This window comes from Miniopterus natalensis, chromosome 1 (assembly GCF_054644295.1).
Source record: "Miniopterus natalensis isolate mMinNat1 chromosome 1, mMinNat1.hap1, whole genome shotgun sequence".
In the NCBI taxonomy this organism is placed as follows: Eukaryota; Metazoa; Chordata; class Mammalia; order Chiroptera; family Miniopteridae; genus Miniopterus; species Miniopterus natalensis.
In genome coordinates this window covers 124548572-124564046 of record NC_142081.1, presented here as the reverse complement: position 1 = coordinate 124564046, position 15475 = coordinate 124548572, and the positions used below count along the sequence as shown (strand labels likewise).

At 38.2% G+C, this 15475-nt stretch overlaps 1 protein-coding gene across 1 annotated transcript in view; it reads right to left on the bottom strand.

Moving 5' to 3' along the window:
* GPR158 (G protein-coupled receptor 158) overlaps window positions 1-15475 on the bottom strand; it is a 315239-nt gene that overhangs the window by 11415 nt on the left and 288349 nt on the right. The window contains exon 7 of the mRNA XM_087815878.1: window positions 14830-15068. Within this exon, the coding sequence (XP_087672004.1) occupies window positions 14830-15068 (239 nt within the window). The remainder of the gene's footprint in view (window positions 1-14829; window positions 15069-15475) is intronic.

The following is a 15475-nucleotide window of genomic DNA, read 5'->3' as shown; positions in this document are numbered from 1 at the left end:
CTCATTCAAAGATCTCCATGGGGATTTTTTAGCAATGGTTTTGCCTCTGGAACACAGGTGTAAAAGCCACTGCTAAATGTAAGCCAAAGTGGGAAAGGAAAAGACTCATATCAACATCGTCATCATTGGACATGTAGATTCTAGCATCTACTGGTCATCTGATTTACAGATGTGGTGGGATCCACAAAAGAACCATCGAAAAATCTGAGGAGGCTACTGAGATGAGGAAGGGCTCCTTCAAGTATGCCTTGGTCTTGGATAAACTGAAAGCTGAACGTGAGAGTGGTGTCATCATTGATATCTCCCTGTAGAATCTTGAGACCAGCAAGTATTATGTGACCATCCCTGATGCCCCATGACACAGAGACTTTATAAGAAACATGATTACAGGCACATCTCAGGCTGACTGTGCTGTTCTGATTGTTGCTGCTGGTGTTGGTGAATTTGAAGCAGGCACCTCCAAGAACGGGAAGACCTATGAGCATGCCCTTCTGGCTTACACACTGGGTGTGAAACAACTGATTGTTGGCATTAAAAAAATGGATTCCACTGAGCCACCCTATAGTCAGAAGAGATATGAGGAAATCATTAAGGACTCATAGCAACACCTACCTACCATAAGGAAATTGGCTACAACCCAGGCACAGTAGCATTTGTGCCAATTTCTGGTTGGAATGGCAACAACATGCTGGAACAAAGTACAAACAGGCCTCGGTTCAAGGGATGGAAAACCTTCAGTAAAGATGGCAATGCCAGGGAACCACAGTGCTCGAAGCTCTGTATTTCATCCTGTCACCAACTTGTCCAACGGACAAGCTCGTGCATCTGTTCCTCTAGGATATTGGTACAAAGTTGGTGGTATTGGTACAAAGTTGGTGGTCCCTGTGGGCTGAGGGGAGACTGGTGGTCTTAAACCTGGCATGGTGGTCACCTGTGTTCCAGTCAATGTTACAACTGGAGAAAGTCTGTTGAAATGCACCATGAAGCTTTGAGTGAAGCTCTTCTGTGACCATGTGGGCTTCGATGTCAAGAACCTGTCAGTCAAAAATGTTCATTGTGGCAACATGGCGGGTGACAGCAGTGACCCACTAATGGAAGCAGTTGGCCACACAGCTCAGGTGATTATTCTGAACCATGTAGGCCAAATCAGTGCTGGATATGGACCTGCGTTGGACTGTCACACAGCTCACAGTGCTTGCAGATTTGCTGAGCTGAAGGAGAAGACTGATTATCTTTCTGGGAAAAAAACAGAAGATAGGCCAAAGCTTTTGAAATCTGGTAACAGCGCCATTGTTGATATGGTTCCTGGCAAGCCCATGTGTGTTGAGCGCTTCTCTGACTACCCCCTCTAGGGCTGTTTGCTGTTCATGACATGAGACAGACAGTTGCTATGGGTGTCATCAGAGCAGTGGACAAGAAGGCAGCTGGAGCTGGCAAAGTCACTAACTCTGCCCAGAATGCTCAGAAGGCTAAATGAATATTATCCCCAATACTTGCCACCCCGATCTTAGTCAGTGGTGGAAGAAGGGTCTCAGAACTATTTGTGTCAATTGGACATTTAACCTTAATAGTAAAAGAAAAGGCTGGTTAATGATTAAAATGCATCGTAAAACCTTCAGAAGGAAAGGAGAATGTTTTGTGGACCATTTTGTGTGTGTGTGTGTGTCTGCGTGTGTGTATGTGTGTGTGGCAGTGTTGAAGTCATTAGTTTTTCTAAAAAACTTGACCAGAAATCTGTCACAGAATTTTGAAACCCATTAACACAAAGTTTAATGAAGAAAAGAAAAAAGATCTCCATGGGATGTAGTGGAGGACCCGATTATTCAGTATGTTATCCACTGACCATGAGCTATGAATGTTCTTTCCGGCCCAGCTCTCCTGGGTCAGGAAAAGCAAACCAGGCAATGCTGGTCTTCATGTAGAACTTCTTTTCCTAATTCTTGCATTTCTGTCCATGGTACTACTATTGCATATTTACTGGGGTTGAAATCTCAGAGCCAATTTCATTGGCTCATTTCTACTCTGAGTTATTTTTCATATGTATCAATCCTTTCAACATCCACAATTACAATTTTTCCCTATGCTCCTATCAGTTCACTTATCTGTTACAACTATTTTTCAACTGCCCCATCTAAACCTGGCTTCACCCTGTGTTAATCCTTTCTTCCTAACAGTGACAGGTTCGTGTTTCTAAAAGTCCACTTTGACCATATCAGGATTTGTCCAAAACTCTGCAACTCTATTTTGGTTAACTCATTCACATTTCCATTAGAATATTCACTCATGCGACCCTGGAAATAATTCCTGACACAAAAGTAGTACTATAAGGGATTCCTGCCAGGACAGGCATATCCTTACTTTCAAGACTTTCGTGACGCTCAGGCTTCATGTTATCTGCCCACATAGTTCGGCCTTACTCTTTTGTGCTTTATATTTCTTAGGCCCTGACTTCTTGTCTAGTCTCTGACCCTCAAGCCAGTCTTTTGTGAGGGATTGCATGCATCTTCATTCAGACATCTTCAGTGGCTCACTATTATTTTTACAAATGCTTGGTTCTGGCATTCCAAGCCCTCTATGACTTTATGTTATAAATCCAACATGGATCTCCCAGTGCTCCCCAACATGAACTTTGAGCTGACCCAGAAAGACTCACTATCCTCTGAACACTCCAAAGTTCCTTATTGCTTCTGCATCTTAGTTCAAGCTATTGCTCACACAAGAAATCTCTCACCCACATTTCCAAATCTTAACCAATTTTTCAATGTCCAATTAAGGTCTTCATCACAAGGTCACCTGAAATGATTCTGGCTTACATTGAATTTTCCTTCCTTTAATCTCTTATTGTTTTTAACTATCTATACTACACAATGCAGAGGATAATGCCACACAATATAGAATTGGGGGAATATTGTTCATGGAGACTGACAATACGTGTTAGTCCCTCCCCTTCTTAACTCCAAGATGTTATGACCTCTTTCAGGGCAAGAATTGAGTCGCTCAATTATTTTTTCTACCTTTGTCCACATAGATGACTGCACAGATACTGAGCACCTATACACAAGATTTTATAAGTATTTGTTGAATTGAGTGAACAGAAATGACATCAGTTTTACGATATTGGAGATGTAGTCTTTGTTTCCTTGACATTCCATTTTACATTCCATTCATAATCTAAAGATCATATTGGTATTATTATGGATAATGGTAACTCCTATTTATAGATGAAACACTAAGTGAGTGTATGGTACTGTTCTTGGCAGTCAAGAATGGTGAATGCAAAAGTATTATTAAACAACACTAGCCCAAAAATATGCTGTAATTGAAGGATTTTTATGTAGCTGAATTATAAAAACTATCTCCTGCCAATTATTGCAGTGCTTTTATATAATGTTATACTGAAGATTCAAAAAGGAAAGTAGTTATCAGGTTAGTGTGCTACAATGGAGAATTATATTTAAAAGTATAAAACAAAACCAGATTCCTTGTAATAGCTAAGCTGAACATTAAAATCATTTCATTAGCAATATCAAACAATACGTTCTAGCTGAAAAACAATTTATTATTCAAAGAACCAATTAAACTAAATGCAATATATAAAAGTTGTGTTGGGGAGAAAGTCAGTTTCACATAATTAACTTCAGACTAACACTGAAATTAGTAAAGAAAATATGCAGATGTTACCAAATTTTGCAGTGTTATTACGTGGGAGTTGAAATATGTGTTGTGCTTCTGCTCTAGAAAATAATTTCTGGTGTTAAATTATTTTGATGGAAGGCATTAGTATAGTGAAAAAAGGGAATTGCATCTATATTTAAAGAGCCAAATAGGACGCTCAGAAAACTGAGGTGTTTTATTTTTTTTAATTTTTATTAAAAAATAAAATCTTTATTGATTTCAGAGAGAGGAAAGAAAAAGGAGAGAGATAGAAACACCAATGATGAGAGAGTCATTGATCAGCTGCCTCCTGCATGCCCCCCACTGGGGATCGAGCTCGGAACCCGGGCATGTGCCCTGACCGGGAATCGAACCTCAATCTCCTGGATCCTAGGTTGATGCCCAACCGCTGAGCCAATGCAGCCGGGCTGAGATGTTATATTTTTAATCTATAAGGGATAACACTCAGTTTAAAAGTTAAATACCATAACCTTTTAAAAATTAATATACTGCCCTGGCCAGTGTTGCCCAGTGGTAGAGTACTGGCCCACACACTGAAGGGTCGTGGGTTCGACTCTCGGTCAAGGGCACGTACTTTGGTTGCAGGTTTGCTCCCTGCCCCCCGTCGGGGCGAGTGTGGGAGGCAACCAGTCGATGTTTCTCTCTCTCCCCCTCCTTGTCCCCTCCCTCCCACCCTCTCTGAAAAGCAGTGGAAAAAATATATATCCTGGGGTGAAGATTAACAAAACAAACAAACAAAAAATTAAAAATTAATATACCATAATGAAAGTAATTCAAGTTATCGTTCCAAAGGGATGGATCAAGCAAAGAAGGGAGAATGAATACCAGTAATACCAGTTCTTTGACACTCACGATGCCTCAGCTCTAAGACCACCCACGAGGGCTGCGAGGAAAACAACTAGGAGTACAAATGTCTCTCAAGCTGTGGTGCCCTGCTTTGCCATGTTGCAGAAACATTTTGTGTTAGTAACATTTTACCCTTCCTAGTCCCTTTGAAAATTATTTTTACATGGCATAAATAAATACGTAAATGAAGAAGCTTTCAGTTTTCGTTTTCTGAGTGTTCTCTTTAACTCTTTTTTCTATTATGCTTTTATTGTAGTAAAACGGTGGGCGGTGCAAACTTATCATTCAGTATTAAATCAAACAACCTCAACAATGCTTGAAAATAGCTGAAATGCCAGCGTTCTAGGATTCAGCTGGCATACAGAAGCCTCAGGATTCTGGAGGCTTATTTTGCCTTTTTGGTTAAAATAAGGACAATTACGAGAGTCACAATGATGAAAACAGTGAGAGTGATACTTCTTGAAAGAATTTTAACCTTGAAAGGGGCTTTATTAGACCATGCAGTTTGGGGGTAGGTTTCTGAGTGTGTACGTGGCCACGAATGCGGGCGGTGGTGAGCTGCTGTTATCCTGCTTGTGGGAAGGCCCTTCATTCAGCCTGGGATAGAGAAGCATCAAGAACAGGGTGCGTGTTGCAACACATTTCACAACCAGGACACTGCGGGGCGGAAGGTCTGTTTCCTTCTGGGCCCTCTGGGAGCAGTGAGCCCCGCGGATGGGAGAGCTGGGCTCTGGGACGTGCCTGGGAGAACCTCGTCCCATCCCAGCTGAGCTCACTGAAGTGGCCGCAGAGCAGGGCTGGGGCCCAGGTCTCCTTGGTTCCTGGCCGCTGTTCTCTAAATCACCTCCTTGGACTGACGTTTCCTTGAGCTCTGTTAGCAAAGGTATAAATAAAACCCTTGGAAGTATTTTTAGCCTATTGAAGAAAACAAGTATTTTTTCAAGCAACAATTGTTTGCATTTTAAACAGCTAATACGCAAATTACAATTAGTCAGTGGTCATTAAAGTTCTACTTGGAAGTACTTTTTGGCTTCTCAGTCTGACTTGGTAGATGGCATCTGCTGAACGTTCCAGGCACTGTGCTAAATGCGTTTTGTATATTATCGACATTTATGAAGGGTTTATTGTAGAACTTGTGACTCCTTTCAAAAGGTTGGGGCAAAATTCTGAATGTTGAAATTTCAAGCTTGGGTCAAAAACATTGTGTAGTAATATTAAGAAACAACACTGTTAATCACAAGAACTCTACAGGTCATACAGCGACTTGACTGTTCTCTTACCAACTCACTGCCAGCAACTCCCTAAGGTCACACATTTGCATGCTAGCTTTTCTTTGAGTTTTTAAAAAAAATGTTTTTATTGATTTCAGAGAGAGGAAGGGAGAGGGAAACATCAATAATAAGAGTCACTGATCAGCTGCCTCCTGCACGCCCCCGACTGGGGATGGAGCCCGCAACCCGGGCCTGTGTCCTGACCAGGAATCGAACCGCAATCTCCCGCATCCTAGGTCAATGCTCAACCACTGAGCCACACAGGCAGGGCCGTGCTGGCTTTTCTTCATTGCTTCCTTTCACGCATCTCTAGAACTTGAAATCAAGTTCTTGACAATCTGCTCAGCATCTTAGGTGGGAAACTTAGAGAAAGTCTACTCTACTCTACTCTCTCTCTGCTATATACACGAGATTTTAAAAGTTTGATGCAGGGTGACAGAAATGTAGTGACGTACAGACACTTCAGAGCTTTGGACCCACATGAAAGACCATGAACGTGAGCAGAGTTCACAAGGAATATTAGAGGCCTCTCAGGGGTCCCGAGGTCCATGTGGGGACAACAAGCTGTGTCTTCCAGTGACATTCCTCCCCTTCCCCTCTCCCTGTTGTTTCATGTGTATTGTTTGGGGAAGGGGTTGCAGTTGGGATTATTTGTTAACATTTAAAAACTGTATTTTAAAATTTCAGCCCTTTATGAAAGGCGGTCAGCAGTGACATAACGTACCTCAGCTTGGGCTACATTACTAGCAACTCACAGGTTCCTTTTTGAAGGCTAGCTTGAGTGGCTTTAGAACGATTGCAGTGGGGGGTTATATTTTTATTTAATTATATTCCACCTCTGTTGAAAAATATTTTATTTCCTTGAGGTGTAGTTATTTGTATGAGGCTAAAGGGCAAAGAGGAAGAATAAATTAATTTATTTTATTCTTTAATTTTATACTTATCGGGCCATTTTCTCTTTTGGAAGGTAGAAAAATTTTAACTTCGTTGTTAAATTTATACCTTATAAAATCTTTGAGACAATTTTGCTGAGTTAGGCTTGGCTTGAGCTGGGCTTGGCTTGGGACATTACCTGACCACTGAGTAAGGATTCATGTGGTCATCACAAATCTTTTGGCCAAACAGTCTCTATGAGAGTCCTTTTCATACAAGGAGAAGATCTGCCAAAATCTGCTTGACAACTGAGTTGTTCAAGCAACAAAAGACAGATTTTTTTTCTTCTTAATGTTTTTCCTTCTTTAAAATCCCAGGGTTCCACAGGGGAGCGAAAAATCCTTAGAAAAAAATGGTAGTTGCCACAGATATCGCAATTTCTCTTGCTCCTGTTCCTCCCAGGCTGTCCCAAGACAATCTCCACATTTATTCCCACATTTCTGGAACTTCCAAAAGGGAAAAATGGCACTAGAGCAGAAAATTAAAACACAGATTAATTTGTCCTTTGTCTTTTAGATCCTCTGCCTTTATACAGATACTCTTCAAAGAAGTAAAACACTTTTTGGAAGGAAGGGCATATAAATAAACAAGAAAACAGCCCCAACTTTAATCTTTCTAAAAACTGAAGCAAGACCTTCAAAAAGTGTGTGCGAGTTTCTAGCTCTATAGCTCTAAAGTCAAGTCTTTTACCCTTTAATTAAACATTAAAAATAGATTTAAAAATGGAAACAAGTGATGCAGCTTGGATTAAGGCATATGGTACATTAGAATAAAAGGAGATTGATGTACTGAACTGAAATAATGAACATTAATCTAAGTCAGATGGGGAGGAAGTCTAAATCTATGTTCTCCATTCTCATTAAGTGGTACTTACACTGCATTTCACCTGTCATAATACGGCCTAATCTTCTAGGGTAATTAAGTATTTATATCCTTAGAAATAATTGCTATTTTAGAATTTCCCTATATAACTCAGTAAAAGTTACTGTATTCTTCTCAGTTCCTTCTAAACACTGACAAACTACTAGTTAAGATACTAAACACACTGTTTTCTGTGTTTAAAATATTTTACCAGGAAGGAGGAAAACACAGAGGGAGAGCATGTCAGTGAAGAAGAGAAATGTAAAGATTTTGTTTTCTGTAGTAAAAATATTCCATGTGAAATTCATAGAAATGAATTAGTACTTTTGAACAGTGGGGTAGTCAATGCTGTTATATCCTGAAAGTGATAAGTCTCTTCAAATTCCTAAATGGAATGTGCACCCACATCTATCATATCTGTACAATTATTGCTTAGGTTTTTCTCTATGTCTTAATGAATAAAATATATAGCAAAGGGGTGTTGAGCTCTGAGGAGTTTCCAAAACCACACATACCTTATGTATTGGTGAACTTTTCACAACCACAAAGAGGTGAGGGGAAATCTTAATTTATAAAAGAGTCCTTGTCAGGGAGTAGTCATTAGAGCATATACATGCATTTGAGAAGAGTTAGGCCAAATCACTGACACAGAAAGATGTAGTGACTAATAAAAAACAAAGGAAAGAAATGGAAACCTGGGTAGAGCTTTTGTATAAACTTTTTGTGCTAGGTTAGAGAAGGCAGCAAATAACTTTATTCTCAATTACATCTCTCTCTCTCTCTCTCTCTTTTTTTATCATATCAGAATATCATCACATAACTTCTTGAAGAAACTGACGAAGCACCTCAGTGCTTGCCTAGATCTGCACCGAGGTTTGATACAGAGATTTAGCCCCAGAAGGCCTAGAATGAAGCCCTAAATGTCCCTGAGGTTGCCGCCTATCACTCACTTTTCTGTAGCCTGTTGCTTCCAGTAAGTTAAGAATCTGTCCATTAAGAATCTGTCCACTTATGCTAACTTATCTTGCTTGCTGGACAGTAAATTCAGTTTATGTTCTGAATGTGTAGTCAGAAATTGACTGCTAACCAACTAAATGTACTAATGAACAAACTCCACCGTTTTTCCACGGCTACTACTGAATTTCTGTATTGCTAACGTGGAAGCCCTGTACTTAGGGACGCCGCTGGCAGCTCTAAATCTACGTGTCGAGATGGGGTCTTCCTGAATCTAGGGGTGAAATTATAAAAGTTAATTCAGACATGAGAAGTTAATTCTAGTCATTTATCTGTATCAGCCAATTGTTTTAATTTTTTTTAATATGACAAATTTAATGCTATTGTAAAATATCCTGAACATGGACAATTGATTACCAATTTACCAACTAGGGTAACTCGATTTAGAAAAACAACAACAAAACCCTGTTCATTCTAATATCAAAAATTTTCAAAATGAGTATTACTTGGGATATTTATTTGCTTTCTCTATTAATTTAAGACAATGTTTCCTAATCCCAACCCCTTTATTCTTTACATAGCTCTAAGAAAATGGTGAAATAATAAAATTGTTTTTATCAAAAGCACATCAGTTTTACTCTGCTTCAGGATTTATAAATGCGCTGTACAATATTTTAAAAATGATGATTCCGATTTGCCATGACAAATTTGTACCAATCTCTTATTTTGACTGTTGGACAAGTCAAAATTTCATAAAAGAGCTGAGGATTGCTTATTTAGTTTATGTAACTTGCTCAAAAACACCTCCCCAAATATGAACATACACTTTTACCATGACAATGAAATTAATGACAACTGTGTAACTCCTGGATTTTTAGATTTAACACGTTTCCTTACACTGACCATAGAAAATACACAAGATAAAGGGAGTTGAGCTCATTCTTTATTCTTTCAGCAAATGCTTATCAAGGGCCTACAACTGCCAGACACTTCGTTGGGTGTGAGGAATACAGTGTGAACACTGTAGGCAACGTTGCTGGGGAGCACAGAGCCCAGGCTGGGCGAGAAAAGACTGAGCAGATGTAAGTGTTCTCTCTTTTGCCTTCAGTGAGCCACAAATAATATATTAAACATACTCAGAGAAATTCAAAGTGCCGAGTTATATAGTGATGAATAGTGCAAGTATGACAGTTAAGGCTCTGATCTAGAAATATTCTGGAACATCCAAATTTTGAAATTCTCTTTCCTCCAGATAAAAGAAAACCTTTTTTTTTTTTTTTTAAAAAAAAAAAGACTAGAAAACACTTCTCACACTGTCCAATATTCACCTGTCTTCCACAGTTGCAATGTTTATATGCCTGTTCGTTTTCTAGTAAAGCTTACCTCACAATTTTTATAAGGACAAACAATGAATTTTGAAAATTATAAATAGACATAAATAACAACGGACTACTGAAAGTCATTTTTATTCCCTTTTTTATGTTTTCAAATATTTCTTTAAAGAAGAAACTGAGATTCATAGAGGCTCAGAAAATTTTCCAAGCTGTTTTCTATGTTTCTTTCTTCTGTAATGCTTGTGGTAGGAAAATCACTTTTAGAGCAGTTTTGGAGTAGTAAGCAAAAATAGACTGAGCCCATTCTTTAAAATTATTACCCATATTTCTAACTCAAATTCTACTTCAGTGGAAAAACTAGTATTGCATTCTTTCAAATGGTTCTTTATTTTATATTTTAAAAAAATAGACTGTTTTTGACAGGTATAGCTGATCCAGAATGCATGCTTATCAATATATTAACCGTCACTCTTCTTTTTTCTCTAGATTGACTTCTGACAGAAATGTAAGCATTCACAGCTTCTTGACAAAAATTTCCCACAATCTCAAGGTAAGACCTACCTCCTGCCTCTCCACAGCATCGCCCCTACATAGAAACATTTCTGTTTAGGAAACAGGGAATAATTTAGCTTTCAGTACAGGTTGCTTTTTGGCTGACTGAAGATATATGAATTTATTCTTGAATAAGAACCAGAATATAAAAAAAACTTAGTGTAAACATGCTACTTATAAGAATATATATAAAGAGAACTGCAAAGAGGCATATGCTACTCATTAGAAAACATTAAATTGAGAGAGATTAAATACAGAATATCAAATGCTATATGCTGAAAGATAAATAAGTGAAATTGCTCTAGGATAGTGTGAAAAAAAATCACAGCAACCACATGTCTGATTTTTCAAGACAGTCCTAATTTCAAAAAGCTGTTCCTATTATTAAATCATATGTCTTTTTTTTAAGAGGAAAATTTTTTAAAAAGATGTTTTTGTTGCTTTTTAGAGAGCAGAAGGGAGAGGGATAGAGAGATAGAAACATGGATGAGAAAGAGAAACATCATCGATCCACAGCCTCCTGCATGGCCCCTGCTGGGGAGCCCACCACCCGGGCATGTGTCCTGACCAGGAATCGAACTCGTGAACTCTTGTTGCTGGGTCGACGCTCAACCGCCAAGCCACACCGGCAGGGCTAATAGGACATTTTAAATTTGAATTTGAAGATAGTTAGTAAAAAGTAATTGGCTTGCTTGTCTGTAATTTTTATTTGTTTGTTAATCCTCAACAGAGGATATTTTTTCCACTGCTTTTCAGAAAGAGTGGAAGGGAGGGAGGGAGGAAGAGAGAGAGAGAGAAACATTGATATGCAAGAGACATATCAACTGGTTGCCTCCCACAGGTGTCCCGACCTGGGGCAGAGAGTGAACCCACAACCCAGGTACATGCCCTTGACTGGGAATAGAACCTGTGACCCTTCAGTGCTCAGGCCAAAGCTCTAACCACTGAGCAACACTGTCCAGGGCTAATTTTGTAAATATTAAGCATATTGATAAATTTACTTTACAACAGCATGTATTTATTTTAAATTTTGGTTAATTCATTGAATGTAACTGGGGGTGACACTGGTTAACAAAATTACATAGGTCTCAGGTATACACTTCTGTAATACATCATCTGTATATTATACCGTGTTTACCACCCCAAGTCAAATCTCCTTCCATCATCACTTCTCTCTCCTATACCCTTTTCTACCACTCCCCACCCTCACTTCCCTCTGGCAATCATCATACAAACAAACAGATAAATCATGTGTCTTGATTTTTTTTTTTTAGAGAATTTTGTCACTGCAGGAAAAACATATTGAAACCAAAGTGTTCCTGTAGTTTACAGGACAAAAACAATGACTAGGAGATAACACATTTAAATTCCTCTTATCTCTTGTCTCTGTACCCTATTACTAGTCTTTTACTTTCTAAGGGACCCTAATGTTATCATTTAACATCTTTGGGAGTATTAGTTTATTCAATTCCTGTCTCTCAAGTCTCGCCACTTGCATCTCGCTCCCAAAGCCATGACCTAGATGTTCCTGTCATCATCAATCTCTTCTCTTAGCTTCTCTCCACCTCCTTACCTTAGCTGAGATCTCATTACCGCCCAAGGAACTGCATCCCCAGGGGCCCTCTCAAGCTATGGATCTTTATCTTCTCTTCTACTACCTCCCACAGGGTCCCCAGGAAAGTGAGCTCAGGGTCCTCCTTGTCTCTATGTCTCCTTTCCCTGGCATTACCCAGAAATATTTTAAAATGCCTACTTTTTTCACATTTTCCTCCTGGCTAGTGGAAAAAATTGCTACCTGATAAGCTTTCTCTCTGGAGGAAGGCAGAATTTATTGGCAGTAAAGTACAATAAAAATAGCCCGTGACACTAAAGAACTGTTGCAGAGGGAGTAGTTAAATAAGGTAGGAGAGAAAGTTGTGGTCAGATGGAATTCTTCAATGAGTGATTTGGGAGGTAGGGGAGTGTCAGATGACAGAAGAGTCCTATAAAATGGGAGAGATCACTAGAGATGAGGGGGGCCAATGCTGGATGAGGATGGCACAGGAACTAGCTTAGCTAATACAAGGGAGAAAAAATAAGCCTGGGTAGGAATACAGGAAGGGTTATAGATATGTAAGCAAGAAGCTGAAGACACTGCTATCTGATGGCTCCTATTTGATTTTTCAAGGAGGAATCCTCTAACAGAAAAGAGAAACATGGGGAGTTTGGAGGTACAAAAGCAGGACACGACAAGACTTGAAATAATCGTTCTGAGGACTGTTCTAGTGGTTGATCAGGGAAGTAGAAAGAGTGTCATGAAATGCAGAGAATTTGGTACATTTCACTTAAACACTATGACTCTTCCAAAAGCAACCTAGATTGAACTTCCTGACTCATCAACCCCCTTTCCTGGCTCTGTGAATTCCTATAACAGGTTTTCCAAGACTCACAACAAACTTGACCTAGTTAGGAGTTTTCTTCATGTTTCACACAATTCTCACCCACCTCCACCACTATTTCTGTCAAAGGGAATGTTCTCTAGATCTCCTTACAATAACCTAAATACCACCCATGGGTCAAAGAACTTCTCTTTTATGAAGATTCCTGGGTTCTGGTCCAAAGTGCTGTTTTCCTTTATTGAAATACTATTGTATCAAGAGTCTTTACCACCTAATTTTGCTTTTTAGTAATTTTTAACAATTCTTATTTATCTGTATAAACCAATAGTAGGCTAATTGATGAGGAATAAGGCCTTTATGCATTTTACATTTCCCACAAAGTGCTCAACACAGTACTAAAGACATTATAGGTACTCAGGGGATCTTGTTTATTGTATAAAATGGTCACTTATAAAGAAATTTTATAGAAAATGAATTGCAGATTATTATAAGTTATGTATGTCTATTTATTTCTACGTAGAAATCACAAACATGACCTTCTCGGAGTACAAAATAAAATTTTAAAGGGCCTTGCATATATCTGAAAACCAGTGTGCACAAAATGCAAAACATGCGAGGTGAGCAGCGACACTTCCTGCTTGGCTCATCATGCATTTTGAATATTATATTCTTTGCAAAACAGGAAAGAAATATAGGAGGCTTTTCTTCATAGTGATACAGGAAAACAATTTTTCCTAATTCGGTTAACTTGGATTGAAGAATGTAAAATAACGTTAGAGGTTTCTATTGAGTAGAAATTTTATATATATACAATTTGTTTAACTTTAATATCCAGATTAAAGTCAGAATCAGAGTTGCTTATTACCTTAGTTCTATGCTTTATCTTCTGGTGTGATACTGATATCTACTGATATGGATCTACTGATATCTTCTTTCATATTGATTAAAATAATGATGACTGGCTTTATATATTATCATTATAACCATTCCCTATATTGTTTTATAGATATCAGGCCTATAAAATTCCTAAAATACCTTGCCCAGAAAAATATTATTCCGGCTAAATTGTAAAGTAAATATACATTTTATTAGCTGCTAGCAAAATACTAAATGTTAATATTCAACCAAAAATCATCAAATGTGGAGAAGATACAAAATAGGAATTAAACTCATGTGTTTATTTTTGACATGTGCCAAGTAAAATTAAGGTGTGTCCCATGACTTACTGAAGGGAATAATAACAACAAAAAGATAAAGGTTTGTTTTCATTCTTTTATGTGTATCTTTGGGGGCTTAGCTTAAAACAGGCCAATATTAACACAAAAGTTCCTATGGAGTTTTTCTTCTTCATTTTTCAAAAAACTGAGGAGTCAGAAAAATAATCTATGTTTTTGGCTCAAGCCATTAATTATGTGGTTCTTCCAAGTTCTCCAGTTTCTCGGTCACATAACTCTTACTACCTCCAAGTAGCCTGGCTTTGTTTTTGTGTAATACTGAACCTCCAGATAATTCCTAATAAATTATCTTCAGAGGAAGGATAGATTAATTAGAGACTTTGTAGAGAAAAACCTCTACACAAAGTGTGCCCTCGATACCAGCTTTGATATATCATAGAACCAAAACTACATAAAAAATACCAGCATGTTTCCTTTTTTCTCCCAACCAAAAAAGTAACTCAAGAGAATAGCTACCGTTATCCAAATGGGAACACACTGATAAGACAGAAAGCAGAAAGTCTGTCTATGCAAATAAGTTGTCTTTATTAACTGCATATCTCCTTCCTGATTTACTTCACTACATTTTCACAACAAAGCTACATACCTTTGAAAAAGAATGGAAACTTTCAGAAAAAGTTTTCATTCCATATATAATTATTGTCCTTTCCATTATATTATTTTACCAAAACCATATTAGGTAAAATTCCTTTAGGTTTTGTGAAAGGGTTTGATAAGGATTCTAAAGAAGTGAATTTGAATGTTACTGGAAAAAGGAAAAGACAATCACACAAAACAAGTGACCACATACCAACTGCTGTCATGTAATCCCAGCGCTCAGTGAGGCACATGTTGAAGATGAGGTGATCAGAGGTTTGCCCTTGGCCAATAAGTGAAATCTGCCTCTCCAATTGCTGGCAAACAGACGAAGTCCAGCCAACAAGAAACCAAAATACTACCAGGAGTATTACTGCCAGCATCCTCATAACCCGTCCGCCAGTCATATATGGAATCCGTTGGGCTGTTCGTGAAAGAAACACTTTCAAAACCCTGGAAAAGCAAGACATCAAAATGTTAAGGGAAAACTAAACATCAGTAAAATTCTAAAATATGTTCTTTTTCTAGGTGAATTTTCAACCCAACAAAATCTACTTATGCAGAGTTTTAACATAAAGAAAACCAGATACAGTGTTGCTTTTATTTTCACTTAGTTTCATTCTACTTTACCTTCCAATAGCAGAACAAACATCCTACATTAGGGACCAGCGAGTAAACAGATTTGTATAGAATGGAATTCTTTTGAATATGTCTTGATATTTTAAGAAAAATTCTCAGGACCGTAGAAAGATCTGTAGAAAAGCAACAATGCTCAAACAGGGTTTCTGAGGGATCAAAAAATAGACCTGAAAGTGAATAGTTGGATTTTATAATACAGGGTTTCCCCCCAAAATCTACAC